Below are 18552 nucleotides of genomic sequence, written 5' to 3'. Positions count from 1 at the left end.
AATGGAAAGTATATTCACCGTAGGGAGAATCCCAGAGCATATTTTTAACTTTTGACGACTTTGAGGGTAACTTATTTCTGCCTGGCGTGGGCGAGGAAGTATTCAGTTTTCTCTGGCCTTGCAGGAGTAAACACGGAGAGATCTGAAAGACGCACTGACAACTTCGTTGACTGACTTTGCTAAAATGGATCCAGTTCACAAGAAAGTCTTAGCAAATAAGACCTCCGTTATTATGGAACGAGTTTCGAATCCTGTAGTTTTATGTGGATATCTTTCGCCGTTGTTCAACAATTCAGACAAGGAAGAAATCGAAGCGAAATCTAACAGATTGGGAGCTATAATTGGAACACAAACCCTTCTCAGCTTATTAGAGAAGAGAGGGAAAAAAGCTTATCCACTGTTTATCGAGGTCTTGAAGAATTCTGAACTGAAACAGGAGGATTTAGCGATGGAACTGGAGAACGAAGAAAGAAGGCTACGAGGACAAGCGGGTGAGTTCCTTTATGCTTGAGTAAACGTATTTGAGTCCCCAAAGACACTATGATTAATAAGGATTTTCGATCAAACAGTGTAGGAACAGGGTATACACATACAGAAGCTTCTGTAGCCCGTTTCACTATTTTGTACCTGGAAGCCTGACTCTTTTGCAAAATAGACGTTATCATCAGATTATATGAGCATCATGGGAAATCGGTGCAGCATGGGAAATAATATTAAGGACACTGCCGCATTTTGTTACTGTGCGTATTTTCTGCGTATTGTGGGATGATCAAGAAACTAATACTGAGGTATTTGGTGCTGGTTTATGACTATATAGGAAAGGCAGATCTTAGTGAGGGTACACACTATTTTCAGTGATGCCATATATTTTTGTGTGTTGTTAACCTTTCTTAGAATTATTGTTGTGTTATAACCTCTGAAAAATGTACAGTTATCCCCAATTTTCTTGTTGCATTCCCATAGATTCTAACCCTTTGAAATAAGAAAAATGGAGGTTTTGGGAAGTGCCAAAGGTATGAGCCTCTAGGGTGTTCTGGGGCCATCCCCCCCCCCCCAAAAAAAAAAAAAAAAAACATATAGGCCTCTAAGATGCCATTTCCTGCATTTTGAGATCAAATTCAATGAAAAATTATCATGGATAACCTGTAGAGTTTTAAACACATAGTGAAAGTGAACAAGAATGACTTTGAACCTCACACAATGTCAAGGCATTCCAATGCATTATCCGAAAAAACGCATGCTCATGCTAGGATGCCCCAAAGGTAAAAGAAGAACGACATACCACGGAAAAACAACAAAGGATTGTGCAAAAAAGACTAGTGAAGCAGGGAAAACATAGGAAAGTGACAAACAACAGGAGAATATTGAGCAAAAACAGGAGGCCAGAAATGATCGCCGAAATTCCATGTAGTGACCTGGGGAATCTCCATCACTTGATACACAAAGGCTGAGTATATATACAATTTAGACCACTGAAATTGATCAACTGGGTTATCAGTGTTTTGTAAACCATCTGCTTTGTTCCAACAGAAATTCCAATGAGAAGAGCAAAAAGCCTTCCACCATTTTCTGAAGAACCTGATGATCAGGATCAGGAAATTCCAGCAAATTCACCACCTCCGCCGTACTCGGCACCAGCTGGAAACAACACTGAAAATGTGTACTTTAACAGATTTAACAGCCAGGAGCCACAGTCACCCATTAACAAACAGCCTCCAGCTGCAGGGAACAGCAATCAAATGCTTCAAGAGCTGAACTCACCTTCTCTGGTGATAACCCCAGGTAACCAGGAATTAATACTTCATTAACCCCATTATCAACATGTACAATCTTCACACTGGTCAGCTCCAAGTTTCTAATAATACTGGCTGGAAGAAAAAATACTTAATCAATATATCCTTATTGTAGTGATTATTTCCCTTCTTCTCTGCATGAGGAGAAATAAGAATATTTGCTGATCACAATATTGGGACTAATAAAAGGTTGATTTATCCAATACTTGCACAATGAAACCTGACACAATGAAAAATGGTCTGCTATATGCCTATTTGTGCTGCAAATTTCCATGACAATGAACAATAAGGTGCAAATTTTAGTTTTTAATATTTGTTGTGTAATATTGTAATGATCTATGAAAAGTGGTCACCACTGACATCTACACAAAATATGAACATACAGTGTATAAAGGAGTGTTGTTGTTTTTATTATTATTATTTTTTTTTTGTTACCCCTCCACCCTGAAAAAAAATCCCATATTTCCAAGTAATTTGTTAGGCTTGATTTTGGTCGGGTGAGAATTATAGCTGAACCCACACATTGTTGTATGCTTCTGTTTGACCATGCATTTCTTGATGTTTGTTTGTTTGTTTGTCATCCAGACTCCCTTGTTAAGGACATCCCCTTCAGGCTGCGCGTGAGAATTGAGAACATGATGAACCCAGAAAATGCGAACAACCATGACTGGAGAGGTCTAGCTTGTGCTATGGACATGTCTGCTGATGAAGTGAGACAACTGCAGGGAGACACCAAAGGAAAAATGACAGGCCTGTTTGAAAGGATGATACATACAAAGAAAACTATCAAAGATCTCTTGGTTCTGCTAAAACATGATGATGTTCGGAGATTGGATGTGATGGATGAAATCAGAGAGGCGTGCAAACTTCCTAAAGAATCGCCGATGGAAAGCAAGAGCACTGAAGACCAGCAATCAGGTTTGATTGTCTTTTATCCTTGTAGGTAGAAACCTTCAGCTGCTTCTGCAGCATGAAGCAACTATGACAGCATATTTTGATAGTTCATTTGTCAGCAAACAAACCTGGCCTTGCTAAAACTTGTAGGCCTTAATTTAACCCTTTACGACCGGATGTCTGATATATCAGACACGACAACAATCAACCAAATTCTGTTCAGCGGATTCTTAATTTTTAGTTCCCAGACTTCCAAAGTCAAAACAACGTCAGTTGCCATCTTGGATTTTGTTATTCGTAGCTTTTGAGCCAGTTTAGGAGCTTTTTCTCGAAAAATGTGCGATTTATTCGACCATCAATTCTCCCGGGAAATGTTAAAGGCCTTGCCATTATGGCAAGTGCCGTTCAGCGTTTGACACAGGATGAAATGCACGATTATCTCAGCGAAAACTTCGATATACCCGACGATTGAGTCAATTCTGACATTGAAGGACTTGATGCGATGAAGATAGTTTGGAAGAACAAGGCGACGAGTTTGCCACGCAAGCAGCGAACATAGACATTGTTTTCTTAGTTGAAGATGTGATCGATGCCAATCTTGCAGCTTTTGACATTGTAGAAAATACTGGGAGAGGCAGACCTTCAAACGTAAGCGTTGGGGACTTTCGATAGAGTTGTGAGAGGAAATGTTGACATTCCTAGCTACTGATAGGATTGCTTGACATACCGTGTGACATGGCAAAAGCGGCATTTGCAGCGACCTATAGCAACAGAAAACATCAAATTTGTTTTGCTATACGCAGGGGACATGGATTGTTGTTTTAAGATACAAAACATAATTTTAGTTTACAAATTGAGCATTGGACTGCAATAAACATTCCTATCTTGTTTATATCTGTGACACTGATTATTGACTTTGACGTCATCTGACACCTGTCAAGAGACGTCAATACTTTTTCTTAATGCTTTTCCATGAAGAACTCTTCTTGATGTAAATACTGTGAACGTTTGGCACTAATACAGTTAAAATTGAATATTTGGTATAATTTTCAGATTTTCATGTACAAATATTCTCTAAATTTCCAAAATTAATTTAGGCTGCAAAGGGTTAAAGTGCCTTATAATGTATACCTGCCAACTTTTTCTGAGTCAAATGCGTGAGATTTTTGTCTTGCCATGACCAGGATTTGTGAAAACATCCCAGCCACTTCCGAAGATTTTCCGAAGACTTGCGAACATTACCAAAAATGTCCGAAGATGTTCCGATGACCCTTGGACACCGATTCAAACAGATTGTAGACGTTTCAAATCAAAATGCAAACTGAATCACGAAAATTTTAGTGTGTTGTGATACAGTTAGGACACAGAGTCAACATTAAGCGCCTCTTTTATGGGAAAGTGAATTGAATTTTTGTTATTAATCATGTGTTAAAGAACAACTCGCCTCCGATTTGTGAGTTAGGCATGTGAAATAATATTGTCCTCAATGGGTGAGATCCATGTCTTTAGTCTGTAGGCGTGAGACTCGTGCATATAAAATGATTGAGAGTTAGCAGATATGAAAATGCGTGCCCATGAGTAAAGGGCTTAGAGCAAACCAACCCAAATAACTTTTCAGAAATGCACAATTTTTTTAACAACTGCAGGGAAACCAGTTTGAATGGGAACAACAATATGCATTGATATCCTGTTAAAATAATTCACCAAGTCATTAATTAATGTTATTAGATTCCAAGGATGTGGTATCCTCAGTTGAAGAATCCAGCGACCCCAAAACAATATCCAAACCGCTACAATATCCTAGACAAGAATCTCAGGATCCCAAGGAGATTGACAGGAAACCAGATGCACGGATTCCAAGTCAGGTGGAAGACGACGACAATCCCAAGGGCCAAAGACGATCAGAGTTAGACACCAAACCAGATGCACGTGTACCAAGTCAAGTAGAGGACAAGGAGGATCATGATTTAAAGAGCAAACCAGGTTGTCAGCTTTCCCGTCAAGTGGAGGATGGTCACCATATGATGTCTAATGATAATGATGATGAAGATGATGTCTTTGGTTGTACAGGTATGGTATTGATATAAGTTGTCAGTAGCTGCAATGTCTTTGGGTAACAAGACCCCAGGTGCATGGAAATATGTTCTGAGTTAATTAGATAACTATATAAACATTTCCATGGATCGAAAGTTAGAAAAAAATATCATTGCCCACTTCGTTTTGTTTGAAGAGAGGTGATTGAGAAAGTGAAAAATGACTGTACGAGTTGTTAAAAGTGACCTTCTGTCAAACAGACAATAAAAAATTTATTGAGCAGCCAATTGGTTACTGTGTGGCTTCTGTTTTTTTCAGTGTACTACTGAGTATATCAAAAAATAAAATGAATAAATAAATACATGGGAATTTCAGTGGCTTCCACAGAGTGGCTGTTTCATCCACTCTTTCCAGGTCAAATTGGAATTTGGGAATGTTGGTTTTTGGTGGAGGAAGGAAAACCAGAGTACCCAGAGAAAAACCCTTGGAGATAGGGACGGGAACCAAAAACGAACTTAACCCATAACCACATATCATTATTTTGTCAGCACCAGAAATTGAACCCTGGCCACATTGGTGGGAGACGAGTGCTCTCACCACTGCGCCATCCCTGCTCCCTGGGAACCACCAAACTCATTCCCATGACCCAATTAAATATCACCAGAAATGCTAGATTGATCAAAACAGGAAAATGATATATAATTCACCTAGGGATAGCTTAATTTCTCAAGTAATATTTTTAGAAGAATCATTGTGCACAAACATCCATACTGGAATTTGAAAACAACAATTAAATTTTATTGTTAAGGCTATAAAAGTTGAAATGCATTGAGTGTATACAATATGCGAGCCAGCGAGGCATGCGAGGCAGACGTGCGAGGCATGAACAAAACATGCAAGGCAGATGTGCAAGGCATGAACAACCCCCAACGTAAATGCTAACCGTTAAGCTAACCGGGGAGCTATTTAATCTAACCTGAGTGCTATTTAGGCTAAGCGGATTGCTTTTTAGGCTAACGGGAGTGTTTTTTAGGCTAACCCGAGTGCTTTGCACATCTGCCTCGCATACCTCGCTGGCTGGCAGATTGTCAAGACCCAAATGCATAACTCAGCTATGAACATTAAAAAGTGAGTGTGTACAGTATTTAGGGTTTTCAGTTCTCATGACCAAGACACAGCACATTATTAACTTATGTATTTGAAATACTTTTATCAACAGAAGATAATGATGTGAAAAAGTATGCTCTTCTATTAAGCTGTTGTGGAAACAGTAAAAGTGAAAAAGAGCACGATAGAGAACTGAGGAAGTTGGAAGATGCGCTTGACAATTTGGGATGGGATGGTAAGTTTTATATGTCTTAGGTTAAATTTACTCGTACCTCTCAAATTTCATGGATAATTTAAGAATTACATAGATAAGTGAAAATAAACAATAAAACCGAACAACATTTCAGAGTCGTCATGACGCCATTATCAAGTTCGGTTTTATCGTTTATTTTCACTTGTCTATGTAAAACTAAACCTTTACTTATAAGAATTTAAGAATTAACAATATATTAAGTAATTTTTGTATAGCAATCAATGCAACATCTTCAATGGCTCCTGACTAAGGACTTATAGTGTATGTGGAGAAATAAACTTAATTTGGAAATTAACATCAGCTAACCCAATAGTCACATTAAGCTGACGTAGCCTCATTAAATACACAACCACCTACATCCTTCTTTCTTGATCTGTTGACTTACATGAAATTACTATTAACTATTAATTATAAATAAATTATTAAATGATTAAATTGATTATAAGTTGGATGGGATGTAGATTTTTAACTCATTTTCAGTTCTATTCAAGCAGAAGTTTGTTGACTAATTTATCCCAGGTCCTGTTTACACAGTGACTGTTCTTTGCCATTGCCATTATCTGGTCTGCCATTGTTTCTGTTTCACCTCTCTTTTCACCAATTTGATGCAATATATTAAAATGATTGTCCTTTTAAAACTCATTAATAATTCATAAGCCCATTGTCCTATTAAATGGTTGATGATACATCACTTGCAGTGACTTTACTTTATTGGTATGCGGTGTTTTATCAGATGATAAAACACTCCTCATTAGTATGCAGTATTTTTCTCATATGCTAATTTCCAACGTTCACAAAAGCATAATTATTGTCATGAACTCTATTGACACACGCTTTTCCAGGAATGTTTTTGAAGCCATTGAAAGAACTCGCAGCACGTGTTTATTGGGTCTAAAACCACTTGGCTGCAGCTCGTGGTTTTAAACCCGATAAAACACTCCTGCTCATTTTTTAAACGTTAAATAATACTGAGAATCATCAGCATCATCATAACATAACATACTTTATTTACTTTCCCTGAGAGGCTTTTCAAAGACATTGAACTAATCTAAAAAATGATACAATGTACAATGTAATAAATTAAAACAGAATCATATCATCATCGTCATCGTCATCATCATCATTTTGAATCAATTTTTTTCCATACTGCATTCAGATTGTCTGCAGTTCTGAAACCATTTGCACTGCAATGTCCAGTTAATTACAGAATACCAACATGCATCTGTTATCTTTACACTGTTAGTGACACGTAAACAACGGTGCAAGGCTTCAGATTTGGTCCAGACTGTTCAATCATTTCTGGTGAATCTCAAGGAATCTAGAATTATATCCTTTGTTTATCTAGTGGGACCTACAGTGCATGTAAGTTGAATGTTATTTCTGTTCATGTTAACTGTGTTTTTGAAGGGGGGTGGGAGGGATGGGATGTTGGAGTATTTTTCTTCACAGATTTGAATTTTGACTGAAATCTTTGTATAAATTTTCCATTTCACTTATTTGCAAGATGTTTCTTTCCTTTATATGTATACTCAAATTGTTTTTGTTTTTTCAAAAGCCTTGCAGGAATTTTTTTTTGTTTACACTATCCCCCCCCCCACCCTTAAAACAAAATGGGCCATCCATAATAAAGGATGTTTTATAATAAATCTCTTTGAACTGAGTTCAAATTTGCTAAAATATTACTTTATGAGACTACCCCTATAACTGTCATGTTGCAATGCCAAACTATGAACAAGAAATTATTAATTAAAATGCATTCGTTCGGATAATTTGGAAATGATTAAATTACAATTAACACAGGCCTCTCTTCTGTTCTCTTGATTACAGATAAATGGTGAGAATTACCTGCTGCCAGCTGACTTGAAGAATCCTTCCTCACGAGCAGATCTTCTACACAGTTCCTTGAACATCAACTGGCTGGTGAAACAACTGAGTAAAAATGATGTTCGTACTTCTTCTCTCATTTTTAAATTTCTTTGTTTTCACTAATTATAGAGCTGTAACGTTTTTTGTTGACCTGAAAAGAAAGGCTAAGGAGTTAGTATTTGAGTACTCAATACAGACCTCTCAACCTCAAAACACTGAAAATCTGGAGACTGAGGTAAAAGAAAAACGGAGATTGATTGACCAGCAGACAAAACCGAGTAAACACAGGTGCTAATCAAGAGAAAGTCCAATTTCCGCCATTTTGAAAATGTGAGTGACCAAAATGGGAGAGACTGGTAATGAAAACTTAATTTGGCACATGTCTTCTATATATGGTCAATTGGACTGTGTTTCCAGCAAACAGATGGATGAACTTAAGGTTGTTTACTAACTTCTTAAACTCATTAATAATTCATCAAGAGAAAACAAAGAAAATCACTACTGTGACCGTGGTTTGGATATGTGTTCCTAATTACCATAAAATTTTGGCAACTTTAGCCTTGAATTTCTCCTAGAATTATTGATCATTTGAGAAGCCATATCAAACACTCTAAAGTGTGTTTCATCTGATATCCAAACACCTCGAAGTCATTTAAAAAAACTCGGCTGCGCCTCGTTTTTTCTACCTACTTCTCAGTGTTTGGATATTTGATGAAACACACCTTCCCGTGTTTGATACATTACATAGAAGATTGATCTGCACAGAATTGGTGCAAAGAAGGCACCTAAGCAAGCCAAAAATGAAATTATAGAAGCCTGTGATTCTGTTTATCGTGAGATTTTTGTGTCTCGTCGTGAGACCATGAGACTGAACCGAAAATCATGAGTGTCACAGCAAAATCGTGAGACTTGAGAGGTCTGTCAATATGGCAGGCACCAGAGTGGGGGAAGATGGAGGGGTTTGGGCATGTGAGCAAAGCAGCGGAGCACTCAGGAAAACTGTTGGGTATATGGTTGTGCTATACGTGAGCCTGTCCATGAAACTGTTAATTTTTCTGACTCTAAATCCACTTGAGTCAGCTGTGTTTTGACTCCTGGTATATTATCCTTGTGTATTGATTGGGATGATATATGATTATTGGATTGAAATAAACTCACATGAAATAAATTTATGGACTATATGCAGGACCTGTATTAATTATAGCAGTTTTTGTTTTAAACTAACACAGTTATCCTGTCTAAAAATTTTCTTTCATCATCATCATCATCATCATCATCATCGTCATCATCTTCACCATTATATTACAGCACCCTTAGAAAAATGGCAGCTGCTAACAGATTTAAAGGATCTATAACCATGTCTTTTCTGTGACAATCTTTCTTGAATTACTCACATGCATGTGTTCAACATGTTCACAATAAGATGTTAATAAGATTTTAATAATTAATAACATCTCAATATTAATAATGGATATTAATTTTTGCATTGTTTTTGTTTTGTTTTTTCAGATGCAAATAGTAATAGTAGATGGGGCTCATGAGAATGGTGTGACAGGTGCAAATTTTAATGGTGTTCTGCAAGGATTGGCTCCAATGTGCCCACCTCCAAATGCAATTATTGCTTTCCCTTGCCATCCAGGAACCATCCGAAAAGAGCAAAGGAGGCTGTATGTATCCCATTGTACTTATATACCAAAAGTTAAAGCTCTAAGTGAAACCTGTTCAATATGAAACTGTAAATTTTAGGAATAAAGATTAAAGCATCTTTATAGCATGTCAAACATTATGGCCAGTTTTGAGGTTATTCCAACCGTTTTCTTTTGTTGTTGTATTTTTTACAGTGCAACTAACTCGGGGCCACCGATAAAACCAACACATTAAAATTTAAATAAATGTTCTCGTTTTTGGTTGGTTTACAAACTACCAAAGACAGACTCCTTAATTTGTTGTAAATGTGACCTGTGATTGGCTGATCAATTGTTTGGTTTCACCGGTTGAGTTCGTTGCACTGTAATTTCAATTTATACATGGTTTTTCCATCAGCTACTTAGATTATCATTATCAACTCACTATCTATCTACCTAACTAGGATTATAAAAGTTAAAAATAATAAACCAAAGCTAAACAATAAATGCTGCTTTTCTTGGAGGCCGTGTTTAAAATCTTACTTATAACTGTGGCGTCTCAATTTAGTCTTAAAATCATTCAAGGAACTTGCTTGCCGTGATTCTATTGGCAAACTGTTCCACCACTGAGCTCCACTGTATGAGAAACTTTTCTTTAAATAATCAGTGCGCGGTTGTGGAAGAGTTAGCGTTAGAATGTCACATGTCTTGGCAATGTAGTCTTCTCTCATAACATTTCAAACATAGCTCATCCAGTCAGGACTGATTTTGTCAGTTTGATGACAAATTCGTAGCAGAGTAGGAATAAACTAATATAATTATTATAATTTATAATAATAAAATTATTATTATTAGGGATTACATACAAAGTGTGGTGAGGAATGTGGAAGAAGAGAATGTGATGCTGGAAGAACTATTTGATAACATCAGAAGAGATTTGTCACAAAAAGAACAAACAGAAGCTTGTACTTTACCCTTGGAATTCTCCCTCAACTCGTCTCTTCCTCTGATTTGTCTTAATCCTGGAGATAGTGAAGGTTAGTCTTTGACAGGCTGGTGATAAAGGAAACGTTGGAGGTTATCCTTATCAAGGATAATACATTAAAAATGTAATAATTTAAAAAGTTTAACTTATTTTAAAAAATTTTCTCAGTTTACTTCTAAAAATGTTAAAATCCTTCACTTCTGCTATTTAATTTAGGGAGGGTGTTCCACTGTTTAATAATATTCTGATGAAAAATGAGTAAAAATTCTTTAAAGTTCTACTCTATAATAATAGTTACATCATGTTGAATTTTTGGTTGTTGTTGTTGACGTTTTTGTTTTTGCTCAAATGTGCGGGTGTCTCGAAAACGAAGACCTCTAAAACGGTAACCCTAAGACCCTAAGACCCTAAGACCCTGAAAACTCAAAAACGAAGACCCCCAAAATTTCCAAGTATAAAAAAATAAAATAACACAATTATTGGTTTTGAAAAATATAGCCTTTTTTTTTGGCTACATTCAGCCATCATTTCTGTGCAAATTCCATGGATGGATATAGTTTCTTTCCCTTTCAACATGTCCTGCTCAAATGCCCTTCCTTGTTTTCGTGGGGGAGCAGGGACCGTACAATGGTGAGGGCTGACTCACCTCCCACCGCTGTGCACCGGGTTCAATTCCCAGACCTGAGGCCTCATATGTGGGTTGAGTTCGTTGCTGGTTCTCGTCCTTGCTCTGAGAGGTTTTGCTCTGGATACTCTGGTTTTCCCCTCTCCCCAAAAACCAACATTTCCAAATTCTAATTTGATCTGGGTTATGGTGGCATATGTACTTTATCATAAGCCTCTGGCTCGTGAGATTGTGCAAGCACGCTGCGTCTTTCATCCACACAAGTCCCCTCTCTTCAACATACAAATTGGCATGTTGACCGCACTTTTTAATCTGTGATTACTATTACTAGTTTTTATAAAAATTTTCACTTTAGACTGATTGACTGACTGACTTATTAATTGCATGTACCTATTTTTGTATTCATCTTTTTGAATTTTTAAGTTTTAATTGCTGTAACATTGAGATTGTATGGTGTTAATTTTTAATTTGTAATTTGACTCCAAAGGTCCTCAGGCACCTTCTTTGAGCAACCTAACTCAACATGCCATTATAGTGTCAAACTCGAAGTATTATGGACAAGTAACCAACCAATGCGTTAAGGACCGTGAAGCATTGCGGATGGCACTGTTAAAAGCTGGCTGGCATTTTGGTATGTTTCTATATAATTTTTCAGATTTCATGTCACAGAAACTTCCAGGCCCAGTTGTTCAAAAGCAGATTGATGCTAATCCACAATTAAAAGTTAACCAAGGTTTTTAGCTCGGGGAGAAGTCATTACAATACCAAGAAAATTCGCCTTGGGTGAATAAGCATTGATATTACAAGGAGAAATTTGATGCTGATCACTGTTCAGGATTACAGTGTAATATAGCCTAAATGCAGGCCAATTTTAGCTAAAAAAAAAAACAGTAATTAACTGCGTTTGCAAGGTCTACCATGACAAAATAAAAGTACTGGATCTTATAGTGAAGGACCTAATCAGCAAAAAAATTCTAGAACAAAAAACCTGACCGTGAAATCAGCCTTTCTCTTTTTTAGATTATTTGGTCTCCAATTTTAGCTGCACTCTTTGAATTTTATTTTATTACTGTTGTCTCCTTGGTTACTTATACTTGAGTAGGCAACCAAAGGAGGCTATCTTTTTCAAAATATTTCCGTTACTGTATTTTCAACATAATACATCATTAATACATTGTACATGTATTCCCACCCTCCCCCCCAGATTCCACCATTTTCAACACATTACCCACAGGAAAAGTTCTCTCTGTTGATCATTTCCTGAATTCCGAGCGTCATTATCTAATAATATTACATTCTGATTCATCAGAGGAGATTTGTGACAAGTCAGCAAAAGAAATCATGGATGGACTAAGAAAGACTTTGAACGGATTGGGTGACAAAAAGAAAATAGTGATGGTGTATTTCATGGGGCACACTAAAATGGTTTGTATCATAAATTATATTAATTTGCAAAATTTATCGAAGTTATTTATTGTAATACATCAGTGCAAGGTGGTGCTCAGTGAAATAGATACGTAGCCTGCAAGCAAGCTCTCTGTTTTTTTGTGGGATTTATCATTTAAATTCTAGCAATGTGACCTGCATAAATTATAACTTGCAAGATCCTAGTCAGGATAAGTCAGGATGGTTCACAAGTATGATTAAAACAAGTTTAACTTGTTTTCAAAAAGGGTGCAATAAAATCCAAACACATATGGTGAGTACAGTGCTAACTACGAAATAGAACAAGCTAAAAGTTGAAACAAATGGTTGGGCAGAGTCCAATGCAATGAGTCCAATGTTATTATCTCAGTAGGCAAGTTGTTTAGTCATTGATCGTCCGTGGTCAGAAACTAAAATAATATTTATTTGTATGCATCACATGATGATTGGAGTGGGATGAACTTGAGAGTGTGAGAGCGGCAGGTTCTAGGTGACACAGCCTTCCTCCCTTGAGTAAATCCTTGTGGCGAAACGACCAATTCCCCTCTGAACTTGCCCAAGCAGGTCTGTTGGTATTTCCTATAATTTTGGTCCCAGGATGATCATGTATATTCTAGTGTGGGTCTGACCAGCGAAGTAAGCTTACATTTTCTTTTCCGAGCATGCCAGTGTCACTCATTGAAAAAAATAAGCTTACATCTATTAAGATTTAAGCTTAGCTTACCTCCTTTTTTTCGTTATCGGGACTGTACAAACCAATTGAGAAATATTCAAGCCAATCTCACCTGTCTTCCTTCTCGAGAGAGGGTCCATGCATGACCATGCATATGTTTTTGTCGCAACTACTCGAATTTCGCGGATCTGGTCACGTGATCAGCCTCGTCCCCATGTTCAACCACAGGCTGCGCTTTTTTGTCTGTTGTTGTTGTTGTTGTTCTTTTTGTTGAGTGCATATTTATTGTTTACCTGTGGTCATATTTAATAAAACTTTTACGCTGTACGTTTACTTGAGCACACAAAAAAAGAACTCGATAAAAGTTCAAAAACAAATTCGCGCCGTCGGTATTGTCCGCGCGCGAATATAAGAGCATTTTAATCCGATGCACTTTACCTCTAGCCTTTGTTTACTTACATCTCAGTGTGGCAAACAATTATAAAAATAAAACTGTAAAAAAGTAGCTTCCACTCCTATACTGGCTGATCTAGTCCACAATTTATTTTACAATTTATTTCAGATACTCGATCGCAACTACTTTTATGGGAAAGATGTGACGGACCCCACTCCCGCTAGTGTACCTTTGCAGTGGGCCCTGGATCTTATGTGTGAGAAGCTCAGAGGGGTAAGTATTTGGAATTTGTCTTCTTTCTGCATCAGTCTTGCAGATAGTTTACTCATCCACATTGCTCTCTTCACCCAGGTTTATAAAGAGATACCGGCAAACCCATAATCGATAATCCCATGCAAACATTGATCATATCTTCCACCTTATTGCCATTTGACTATGTACCATATAGATTTATTATCGCTTTTTAATTTATTAATTTTGTTCCATTTTGTAGTTTTAACTATCATATTCCCTGCAGTTTCTTTTAGATATTTTTTAACTTATTGTAAAGCGGATTAGATCATATACATATAACGAATTTCGCGCTATATAAGTATTAAATTTATTTATTATTATTTATTTATTTATTTTGCAACGAGCCGTTATTAGGCTTCTTTTAAAATATTAAAATCAAAGTTGATTTTGAGGACCAGAGGACACGAACAACTGAAATAGATAAACATGATTACTATATTTCCTTTTTTTGTGTGTCCTCTGCCTCATTGTCAAGCTGAATTTAAAAAATATCGAATCGAGCCTGTTCCGAAAGGTGTTCGAAGGCTTTTTATTCATTGTGAGCGTTACGGAGCGTGTGAGACTTGAAAACACCCAAGAAAGGGGAGAACGCAATAAATCAGAAACGTGGTTGTTCTTTTTACTTTTGAAACCATGGGTCGATCGAAGGATGGGAAACGAAACATTTTACGGTAATGACTGGCACGACAAATTTAAAAGACATCGGAATATGTTGCCGGATGACCCGAGTCAGACTATAGTACAAGTGTGCTCTTTGTAAATACCCCTCTATCGTTCAGGCTTGAAATTCAGACATCGGTTCGTTTTGTTTTGTCGCTTAAATGTCCCTTGCCTGTTACGTATGGTGTTTTTTAACGTTTGTTAATTACCGTCATGCCATTTTTTGCAGCCTAAAATCTTGATAGTTGATGACTTGAATACATGCACGACCGGACTGGCATTTATGACCGCCCCACTTGACGTCATGATCAGCGTGCCTAAAGAAGGCGATTCCGGGTTAGTAATTAGTTTACTCCTTTATTGCAAAGAAATTAAATTTTTAGTTGTATCTTCCCACGCCGGGGTAGAAAGGGAGGTCGATCGTTTTCGTCACATGCATACAAAAGGCGTTCACCATTTCCACTTTCGTTCAAGACTATAACGTGCGTTAATTAAACGAGGCTTAACTTGTCGAGGGACATGTTTCTAGGACAAAGAACGTACTGATGCACACGATAAAGGTCTTGTAGCAGGGACCTGTATCAGGGACAAAATTACAACGTGTACCGGCACTCGCAGAAATATGTGTCGGGGACATGTTTCAGCGAAACTCTCCCCCGTGCGTTCATTTATTCGAATTTATTTTTTAGCTGTTGAACAGGAGTTTCACCGCACAAATTCTGTCCTTTGACATTTTGCATTAATTATGAGGTCAACTTCTTGTTGAACTTCACTGAAAATGTCAAGAAAACAACATTTTCAAGGAGGTCATTTTCCTTCATGTGCACAGCACTCGTTTTGTGTCGCATGTCGATAAATTTCCTTGCAACATGGTCCCCTGTGTTCCAAACGGACCGAGCAAACTGTCACGCTGTTTTGTCAACCAATCAGGAGTAATTAAACCAACGTTACGTGCGTTTTCCAGCTTGGCACCGGTTACACGTTTTCGCCTCCAAAATGGCTACTATTTTAATATTCTTTTGTTTACATTCAAATTAGCCCTAGCTTCTTGCGTCCTTCAAGATAAAATATTATTTTGATTTTTGAGCTTAAAAACGAGGTAAGAAGGGCTAATTTGAATGCCAACAAAAGAATATTAAAATGGTAGCCATTTCAGAATAAGGTGTATTCTCGCTTATTTGGCGCAAGAGTTCCACCGTGCGGCAATTCAGTCTTTACAAACCGCCTCTTTAGCATAGCAAATTGCCTTAGGATTTGTCTCATTTTTGAAGTACCCTCTGACAATAAAACTAATATCACTGTTAATATATCTTTTTTTTTCTTTTTTAAAGGCAATCTGACCCTGATGGTACAAGCTTTACAAGCAAGTTTGCACATAATCTGCAAACCAAGTGGGGCCAACTTTCTCTGAAAGAGATGGTGAAAAAAGCTGCAGCTTTTGACCGACACTGGCTCAGTTCTAATTTATTGCGCTCATAAGAGTACTACTCATGTTACTTTTAATTACATAAAATGTATAATTATTTAGTTCACCTTAGCAATCGTAAGGCTGTGATTAGAATACACCGAGCATTTTTTAATGATTCATTTTTCTAGGGGAATACTTGTTTTGTGTTTCATTGGTCAGAAAAACAACCGTGCGCGTCCAACGCGCCTTAAATAACTTTAAATTATTTTCTTCTGCGGGTGAGCGGAAACGAACGACAAAATTAAATGGCTGGGAAAAAAATATGAATTTTATTTCTTCAAGCAACGAACAATAAAAAGCATCACAGGAAAGTCACGACTCAAACATGAAAACCAAATTACACAAACTGGGATTTGATTTCGACATTCAATTTTTCCCGCCAACCACGAATTTCAAACTCAACTTGAAGGATGTTTACAAAGCCTCTTTGGAGCTAACGGGACAAGATCGAAAGGTAGTATGGGTAGCTGTAAGTCTTTTTGTAATTCGGCTGTAACTTGTCGCAGCGAAACATTTGCCTCTGTGATTTATTCTCTGTAGGGGTGAATTTGGTAATTCATGTCACCTTATCATCTTGTTGCTTAGGTTTTCCGGCAGCGTTAATAGAGAACTTAAGCAACTGACGACGGCGACGATAACGACAACGCCGCAAAAACATATTTAATGAACAAAACCAATCGCTCTGCACGTGGGGTTTAATTTTTGTACATTTGTCACCGTCCTCTGCAAAACAACAACGTGAAATGACCAAATTCAAGGTTTTGTGGAGAACGTGAGCACACGACGGTGAATTTTTCATTCTCTTTCTTAACCCAAGCGTCATTCCTACCAATTTGGTTCCTGGGTAGTTCGTCGTTTGTGTAGAAGTTGAACGAGTTAAAATGATCGCGAAGTAGCACAAATGAAAGTGAAGTAATATTTTCAAGTGACGTTGCCGTTGCTGTCGTCCCAGCTTAAGCCTGGTTTTCGCTAGCGACGCAAGCACAGACGCAAGCATAAGCATAAGCACAAACACAAGGATCAAAAATATTCCTTTTCTTGTGCTTGTGCTTGCGTCGCGTTCGTTTTCACTTGACATAAATCTCCCATGCTTGTTCTTGTGCCTGTGCTTGCGTTGCTAGTGAAAACCAGGCTTAAAAGTTCCGTAATACTGAAAAACAGCTGTATTCAACCCGAAGCGCACACGGCAAGCGGCTTTCCCGTGCTTGCTGATTTGCTTTTTCCTTAACTGGTATCACGATAATTTAAGGGTGGGTTACTTTTCCATTATAATTTTAAGAAACAGAGTAGAGCTGGTTTAAAGCCAAGAAATATAAAACGCTTTCCGTGTTTCCATAAAGTTCAGAAATTTTTCGAATACCATTGCTTTACTTCATGGAGAACAGGCGTGCGTTTCGCAAAACTGCCAAACAGTTTTCGAGTGGGAAAAGTATTTCTCGTATCCATTCCTATCGATATGTGGTAGTTTTTCGTCCAAACTAGCCCAATGTGTTTCTTAAACTTGTTAAGGTTTCACACGTTTTAGCTTTCAAATCAACCTCGTTCCCAATTTACAAGGGAAGACCCTGGAGAACGATGTTATTTTCAAGTCAACAAAAATCAAACTTCTGGTATTAAACATTGTGCACGTAAAATAGTTTTTCGGGAGATTTGGGAAACGCATGCCAGCTACGAAAGTTTTTTATTTCTGTTGCAAAACAAAACAAAAAAACGTCAAACTAATGTTTCCATTGACTGATGGTGAATTGTTTTCCAACCAATCAGTTCATAGTAAGTTGTTTATATTTACATAAATTGAATTTTATTTCGTCGCGTTAAACGTGATTTAAATACCTCAACAGATAATTTATTTAGCACTTAATGTTGCAATTTTATGTCACAAGTTGTAAGAATAAACAAATCCTAGCATGCACGCATATATTTCCTGATTTTTTATATTTTTTGACCTGACAGTGTAGGCCCCAACGGAGCGAAGTCATTTGGGGGCGTTCGGTAAAATGTCTGGGCCCAGCGGCAGGCGTTACCTTTCCTTCCCCGTTCCTCCCCCCCCCCCCCCCCCTGCTCCTACATTTTTGCTCCTTTTTGCCCAATACCCTCGCGCGCTTGCCCCGTTTGGCTTGAAGGGAACGGAAACGACTGCTACGCAGGCTATATTTTAATTATTTGTTCGCACTAATAGAACAATCTTAAAATTGGTGAACTTGAGCTATAGGAAACTTGCAAGAAAAATCCTTTCCAGACCTTCGCAAAATAGCCCCTTTCGCGGTTATGGGCTTAGTGACCTGGCCTTTGAGTGGAAGCGAGGCTAGAGTTTTATTTGTGTTGATCCAAATCTCAGCGCTTCTCCTGCGTGTAAATGAAAACAAGATGCCTATACTGGCATTTAACGCGTGATGCTGTGCCTGATTTATTTCCATTGTACGCTTTGCAGATTTTTAAAGCTATCCTCCCTTCGC

At 37.6% G+C, this 18552-nt stretch overlaps 1 protein-coding gene across 1 annotated transcript; it reads left to right on the top strand.

Moving 5' to 3' along the window:
• The first annotated feature begins 5 nt into the window (after positions 1-5).
• On the top strand, positions 6-18012 carry LOC146459465 (uncharacterized). Its single transcript, XM_085089387.1, has 14 exons — positions 6-491; positions 1531-1782; positions 2379-2711; positions 4416-4757; positions 5941-6063; positions 7325-7443; positions 7909-8025; positions 9457-9614; positions 10428-10609; positions 11670-11813; positions 12492-12607; positions 13843-13947; positions 14858-14964; positions 15960-18012. Exons 1-14 carry the CDS (start codon positions 185-187, stop codon positions 16105-16107), a joined length of 2553 nt encoding a protein of 850 aa, XP_084945513.1. The 5' UTR covers positions 6-184; the 3' UTR covers positions 16108-18012.
• Positions 18013-18552: the final 540 nt, after the last annotated feature.

Source organism: Pavona decussata, unplaced genomic scaffold, assembly GCF_977016875.1.
Source record: "Pavona decussata unplaced genomic scaffold, jaPavDecu1.1 SCAFFOLD_219, whole genome shotgun sequence".
NCBI lineage: Eukaryota > Metazoa > Cnidaria > Anthozoa > Scleractinia > Agariciidae > Pavona > Pavona decussata.
The sequence above is the reverse complement of the archived record's forward strand: the minus strand, read 5'-3'. Positions and strand labels throughout refer to the sequence as shown.

Coding starts and splice junctions, on each gene's coding strand:
- LOC146459465 (XM_085089387.1), top strand. CDS start 185: ATGGATCCAGTTCACAAGAAAGTCTTAGCAAATAAGACCTCCGTTATT. Junction 11,814..12,491: donor AAAAGCTGGCTGGCATTTTG/GTATGTTTCTAT, acceptor CTGATTCATCAG/AGGAGATTTGTGACAAGTCA. Junction 14,965..15,959: donor CCTAAAGAAGGCGATTCCGG/GTTAGTAATTAG, acceptor TCTTTTTTAAAG/GCAATCTGACCCTGATGGTA.